Here is a 7,641-nt window from a genome sequence, read left to right as displayed (position 1 = left end):
AGATTTTTGTCCAAAGGTCTCCAACCTTTACTGTAACCTGTATGGAAGGAAGGGGTGAATTACCAATTTATTTGTAGTCTGGGGTCAGGTTCGCTGGGTGGCATACTCTGTGGAATGTACATAAAATGGAGGTAAAATATATAGTATCCCTTTAAACATCTTCCTTTAGTGCGTTTTGCACCAATTATATATGATGATGAGACACAGTACACACTTCTGTATTCAGTAACTACTTTATTTTTTGTTTTATTTTGTCCAGAATGCAAACATTTGCATTAACTTTTGCTATTTTACAATTTTACAAACTAGGTATAAAAAGACCATAAATAAAGAAGATAAGTTATGCGTACCTAAGTTCCAGGGAAGAGGAACCAGTTACTCTCCCCTTTGCCAAAACAAAGGCAAAAAAAAATATACAAATGAAACAAAATTGGAAAACATGACAAGTCTAAACAATGTGTGAACTGAGAAAAAATATGCTCTGTTAGATTTTTTTTGACATTTTTTTACCATTTTTTAGTAGAAGCTAAATTAATATTCCTCATTTGCAGTGACACAAAACTTATAAATGTCCCTTTTCCTTAATGTTTGGTGGGTTAGGTACAAGTGAAAAATACTGTTATTAATAAACTGGATCATTCCATAATATTTTCAGTCATAGCTGGGCCTGAAGCATTCTAGGCCTCAGTTATAGGCATGGAAGTTAATAAGTCCCATTAGAACTTGGGTATTGCTAGGTAAACAATTCTTGAAATTACATATAGTTTTTGGCAGTAACACAAAATACTGATATCTATGCATATCGCTCCTCACAAAGCACTCAAAACCATCCTAAATTATTGACTTTGTTTCTGCAGAAAAATCTGACTACTTCTCATTGTCTCCCATCATGCTCCAAAGGGAGTTCTCCAAGCAAGCGATATATCTCAATGTTGCGTTGACAAGTGTTTGGAGAGTCGGTGTTACAGAATGGAAGAAACCTGATCTCATTCTATGTCATGCTTGGTACCCTCGCTTTTCACAATCCCTTACGGATGCTAGTAATTTCTTTATTAGCATCACTGCTGATAATGTTCTTAATATCAGCGGTTTTAGGAGCTCACACAAGGAGGAAGAGAATCTCTGGAGGGAATGTGATAGGATTTGGTGATAAAACTCACTAAAGTTGTTCTGCAGGCCCCTGGACTGCCGAATACTCCTAAGTTCTCCATTGTGATCGGTCTGCACAGCACAGAGGTGAAGGAGGATAGACAAAGACAATGGGTAAAGCACAAAAACATAAGTTTATATATATAAAACGCTTCTTGGCCTATTATATATATAAACTTAAATGGCAGCTTTGCCTGGTCGTCACTGGTACCAGCAAGATGCCGAAACAGATAAATTGCATATTTTTTATGTAGAAAGTAAAGTCATATTACATTACAGAGGCTTTTACAAATGAGGAGCAGGCCTTGAGCAGAGTACACCATCCTTCATTACCTTATGGGATAAACCATAAAGTAGAATTGTCCCATGGCCCATTCCAAGCTGGGTCCCTTGTTAAGGTTAGTTTGGCTTATAATTTGCTCCGGCTGTTTGTCTACAATGCTTTATTCCACAAATGATCCTCTTGCTCATTGCTTCGCAGTGTAGGAAAATCTCATCTGAAGTGCCTCTATTCCCTTTTACTGAAGAAACTAAAATGGATAATGCTGAGTGGTCTCAGTAATACCATTACCTAAGGCAAGTACAATATTCCGGCATGAAAACATGGCATCCTTAGTAAACATCAGCTGCCTTCCATCGCCTGCCTCATGAGGGGCAGACCATAGCTGGGCATGGAGTGCACAGGAAGACCTGTCGGACGGTATGGAAACTTTTCTTGCTGGAGAAAAACAGCTGCGCCGATAAGATCCATGGGCTCATCTCTTAGCTTGTAAGAACCGTTCTTCCCTGGAATGGGGTCTCCAAACCTTGAGCTTGCCATGGATGAATGAAGGAAGTTGAGTTCAGTTCTCTACAAGAAACAAAAGCAAATCTTGAGTGTCTACAATTTACAGCACTGCATTCTGAAAGGATTTTTCCACTTCATTCAGTTGTGAATACAAATGTTATCTACGACTATCATCAATCTGCTGAGGTTTGAGCATTCAATAATTTATATCACCCTCCACCAACTTTCCCAACTGATTGTTTCGATAAAATAAAAGCTTTCCCCAAAGATTAAAAACGTCTGTCAAATCTGGGGGAAACATGATACAGCTGGAGAAAGTAACAGGAATCTCTGTCTCACTGTGTTGCCTGCAAACTAATTCCTTGGAGCAAGATGGTGCTTTCAGAAGTTCATGCAGAACAGCCACAGTGCAGATGGTCCAACAATACTACACCACAGGAATTGAACACATACCTTCATATGCTTCTCTACGCTGCTGCCATTAGGTAGTAGAAACACACTTCCATCCCTAACAAGGAGTTCCAGGTCAACCCTGATATATCCTCTGAGTTTGCAGATGACCAAATGACCACAGGTAGCCTGCAGTAGACCACAGCGATGGTCTGCATCTCCAGCAAAAGATCACACAGTATTTCCATTTGTCCACACAGAGGGGGAAAAAAATGCTTGCACCCATTCCAAAAAGATGTCCATGTGACACGCAAAAACAATCCACGGAAAAAGTCTTGTATGATGTATGCATCAAGCAACATGATGAGTGTGCCCAGTCCACTTTCAATGGTTGTTTGTAGCTTCCTGATGTATGATCTACTGTAAATGTGGCACAAATGACTAAATTTATTTCTGTGTTTTTAATGGGTTTCACCTCACTCCTTTGATAATTACAGTCACTGTCCAATGGGGTGAGGCTATTAAAAAAAAGTGCAGTTCTTCAATTAAAGTGCATGGATGAGGTAAACTAATTTTTTTTCAAGAGTTCTGAGAGAAAATCGTTGCCCTGATGCACTATGACTTCAGACAGGAACCATCCTGCCTTGCATCTGTTGCATCTGGTTCCTCATTCCTTGGACACTACTCAGGATCTTGTTCTGGTGAGCAGGAGAAGTGATCCCAATCCGAGTTAGGTCACTAGGCAAAAAAAAAAAATTATAAATATATCATTTAAATAATTCTCGTTTTCAGTAGGCTACAAACCCCTGGCAATATAATAACACGACAAAACCAATATGTCCTAAAAAATCACAGTGAAATCATTGAACTACTTACTCTTGGTTGACATGGACAACTGATTCCAGGTTGTTGTACCCCGCTGCTGTAAAGTTATCTTTATATCTCTCCATTTTAATAGCCTGAAGCCAATCCACCACAGAGACCACCTGGGACCATTCAGGCGAGCTGGGGTCCAGAAGAGCGGTGTTCGTTCTGCCAGTCAAAATATAAGAGGGTTAGTCAAGTACAGCAAACATATTCTGTGCATAATGTGTGGCTGTTATTAACAAGCGGATCATGCGATTAATATAGAAACAATGTCGCCTTATATCCATCACTGTGACAGACAGCCTACAACACTCCATCTGTTGATAACCAAGTCTACCATTCTCCGTCTCGATTTTTTTAGGTTCATTTTTCTTATTTATTTATTTTGTAACCATTTGGGCTCATGTACACGACTGTAGTTTTCTACTGTTCACTAAAACATGCGTAAAATACACTAGCAACACATTTCGATGGTGATCCTCCCCCTTTTTCAGGCAGATACTTATTATGTTCATAAAAGGGTAATACATTATGGAGCTCTCCTTTGTCTTTCTTTATCTCCACATGAAGGAAGGGGCAATGATTGGCCCACAGTCATTTATTCAATGATTTTCTGTCTGTGGGTAACTACACCAATAGCCCCATTACCAGGACTGTGTGTGACCAGAGCCTTCCACAAATTCCCACTATGCATTTGATATCTATGAGTTATGCCCTAATCAGCCTTCCTGTACTTACATCGCTGATATTGAACTCATTCTCAGTGAAACAGCCCAATCAACTAGATCCCCAACAAGTTCTCTAGGAGCAGACAAAGCCTAGCTTGCAGGGGAGATAATCCGCTCTTTAATCAAAATGTTCCCGAACAGGCCATATGATAAAATTGGCTAGAATAAGGGGGTCTTTGATGTTGGGTTTAAGGAATGTAATTCTCCTCAGTTCCCTCTGTGCTGGACCTTTAGGGTAATTGCTTTAGCAGATTCGCTGCCGTGATTAGTAACGTATCCTGTTGTTGATACGCAAAAAGGCCAGGCAACTGCTGAGGGTTTTTGCACTCATACCGAGAAAGAAAATCACATTTTCTTTTTAGTTAATACTAGTAATATGGAAAAAGCAGACCTCACATATTCTGAAATTGACAAGTCACACATGCAAAGCTCTTCACGTTCTCAGCAGAAACCTATCACTAGCATAGCATTAGGAACCCTCCATCACTGGCGAGCACAGAGCCGCCTGCTGACAGTGAGACAAGCCCTTCCTCTCCTCGGATTAGTGGATCAGATTTCGGAAAATGCTTTTACCAAAAACACTTACTTATTCTTTTTTTATCCCCCTGTGCCTCACCCCTCTGCTGTAAATCTGTATACAGCTGAAGGCACAACTCAAACACTAAAAGCAACATAGAATTGCATTGTGACGACCAATAGCTCCAATATATTTTTAAGTCTGGGCTTCTTGTTTTCAGCCCAAGGGAACGAGTAGGCTTTCTAAAAGATTCAATCAATATCCATAAACACAGATGCTTAAAAGTCCAATCAATGCAGTTACAAATGTAAACTGATCGGGGTCAGGAGAAGGTGGGAATTGTTATACTGTTATACTTAATTGAATATGTAACAGATTACTGAATATTTCTGACTATGTGATAATATCACCCCCATGGGGACTTTTAACCAGTTCCTTCCGCACAGGAGTCATCAAAGGCCAATATATTTTAATGACGCAGTTTCCGAATTGATGGCTACAAACCAACCTTGAGCCTTCCAGTCCAGTCCTTTTTAAACTGTTTGGGTTTCGGATGAGTTTGTCAAGCATGCTAACAATCTGTCCAAATTTGGGCCGGTCACTGCGTTCCTTCTGCCAACAGTCCAGCATAAGTTGATGGAGAGCAATGGGGCAGTCCATGGGAGGAGGCAGACGATATCCTTCTTCTATGGCTTTGATGACCTTCAACAAGAAATTGACAAAGATGTAAAATATGGATTAAAAAATAGTAATGATTTTAGATATAATATAATTAGATCCAGATATCATCGAGACAGTAAGGACTAATGGTCTGATCTTGGAAGGAAACATTTTTAGTACTTACATGTACCAGTCGCTATATCTAGCAATAAAGCTGAAATTATCTGGAATATCACTTTCTAGCTTATGTTTCAGGATGTGCTGACCAGATGACCCTCTCATTATATATCCTTGGCTACCCCCCCCTGTTAGTAGACATGAGCGCATCATATTTCCAGATGCACCTGGACAGTGTCTGCAGGGTCTACCAAGAATACAACATCTTTGTATGAGTGCCTGAGATACAAATAACTACTTTCCAGAATAGAGGGAAATTGTACACAATGCAGCTTCCAGATATATTCTATGGGATAGCACACTGAATGCTATACTCAGGGAAACCAACAGAAAAAAACACAATCTTCTTCCTTGTTATTGTGTGAGCAAAAAAACAATGTGGGTTATTTCCCCCGTCACTATTCTTAGGTTTCACTGGGTCATCTAGAGACAGCTGTCTGAATCTGATCCCTATGAGACTATGCAGATGGTACACTTAAAAAAGATATGCATAATTTAAGAAAGGCCATTTAAAGAATTATTTTTTTAATGTCCCCTAGAGACGGTCATTTAATTGTCTCAAGACATACTGTAATTACACTAAGCTTTTTGTGCTTTACAAGGCCGGTTCTCCCACTGGTGAGTTGGTTAATGACACATAGACCATTGCTGGTATATTACTTTTACTGTCTAAAGCTCAGGATTTATGCACTCATGTCATATCATTAAATAATCGAGAATTCTTCTGTGACATCACTAGTGGGAAGTCTATTTGAAGCAGAAAGCACCAACTGATGCTTTGCATCAGTAGGAGACGTGAGAGCTTCATCACCACTTGATAAAATGTACAAAAAAAATCTAGATATTACAAAATCAACATAATGAAGTGTTTTAGACCATTACAAAAAAAGACTGCTTACATCCTGATTGGACATATCCCAGTAAGGTCTCTCTCCGTAGGACATGACCTCCCACATGACGATCCCGTAACTCCATACATCACTAGAAGATGTAAATTTCCTATATGCAATGGCTTCAGGTGCTGTCCATCGGATTGGGATCTTGCCTCCCTACAAGGCGCAAAAAAAAAATTTAATGCACAGTTAGATCATTGATATTAATTGCCCAATGTTTATTTATTGACCGGTCAATCATCCCCAGATGCATACTGAACTTCCTCACGTTATGAGTTCCCTGTCTGTACATAGTTTTGGGGGTGCTGGTTCTCAATGAAGAGATTCAGCTGGATTATGGAAAGTTACATAAAAGCAATGCTCGATGGGCAAAATAATGCAAATTAGCTCTTCTTCAGGAGAAGAAAACTATCCATACATCCATCTATCCATCCACCTACCCATCCATCTATGCATCCATATATCCATCCTAATATGAGATAATCTTCTTCCCTTTAGTGGGAACTAACTTTGCAAACTGTCTATACTAGTAATTCTGTTAGAACATTAGGACTGTAGACTACATTGCTATGTATACCGGGGTGTTAAATATGAAATACCGGTATGAGTATTATTAATTCTCATATATAGCCTGACCCCCCCTGCCTCACTTGGTATATATACAAGCAGTTTACAAAAAGGGGATTTGAAAGGACAAATAGAGAAAATGTAATTGATTTTGCCTTGGTACATTCAGTTAGGATCTTAGTGCATACATTTCCTTATTGCAACATCTACACTACGCCAATCTTGTTGCTCTTGACAGGCCACTATGACATTTTTCCATCCCTTTAAAATTGACTAATGAAGATAGCAATGTCTTGTTATGTATTTCTCGCCTCAACCCATACTGTCAGCGGTGGCCTTAATCAATAGCTCATCTTGTCTCTCTTACAGTAAGGTGACTGCACCTGACAGATATGGCCTGTGGTCATCAACCTGTCACCATGCTATTCATTAACAGAATATATTGTATAATTCAAGCCAAGGACCACTGAGCAGTGATTTATGTAACACACCCAGCAGTGAAGGTGTTACACATCATCTGCAACAAGATCCGTGCTGGTATGCCTTCAATTAATGGAAAAGCCAACAAGGGCTTGGCTTCCGTAGCAGGCCTCAGTGCTTGGTTAAGTTTGTAAAGAAACTTTTCGATTTTTATCTCTCCTCGATTCACTTGGCTGAGATCCTGCCACTGATACACCTAATTGTTGTGGTAATGCACAAAGCGTGTTCCCTTCCCTTGGCCCCCTCCTTCTCCAAGTACTTTTTTTTTTAAGCTCCAAGCTGTTTATGTAAAATCTAAGACATGGAGACTCTGGAATGCAGCATAGATACAAGACATCACACATGGAGATATGTGAGGATAGATGCCTTGCCAGTAATTTATACAGAGATCTGTGTGCTTCTGCCTTAGTGACAAGTGAAAGTAGT

General features: G+C 39.6%; 1 protein-coding gene across 2 annotated transcripts in view; it reads right to left on the bottom strand.

Moving 5' to 3' along the window:
* Positions 1-223: 223 nt before the first annotated feature.
* Positions 224-7,641, bottom strand: part of EPHA4 (EPH receptor A4) — a 55,499-nt gene continuing 48,081 nt past the window's right edge. For both annotated transcript variants that reach the window (XM_044288541.1, XM_044288542.1), the window contains exons 14-18: positions 6,175-6,324; positions 4,947-5,140; positions 3,203-3,358; positions 2,390-3,064; positions 224-1,999 (exon numbers count right to left, since the gene is read on the bottom strand). In XM_044288541.1, coding sequence (XP_044144476.1) covers positions 2,950-3,064; positions 3,203-3,358; positions 4,947-5,140; positions 6,175-6,324 — 615 coding nt within the window. In that variant the 3' untranslated portion in view covers positions 224-1,999; positions 2,390-2,949. The remainder of the gene's footprint in view (positions 2,000-2,389; positions 3,065-3,202; positions 3,359-4,946; positions 5,141-6,174; positions 6,325-7,641) is intronic.

Source organism: Bufo gargarizans, chromosome 4, assembly GCF_014858855.1.
Source record: "Bufo gargarizans isolate SCDJY-AF-19 chromosome 4, ASM1485885v1, whole genome shotgun sequence".
In the NCBI taxonomy this organism is placed as follows: domain Eukaryota; kingdom Metazoa; phylum Chordata; class Amphibia; order Anura; family Bufonidae; genus Bufo; species Bufo gargarizans.
This window is presented reverse-complemented; position numbering and strand designations above follow the sequence as displayed.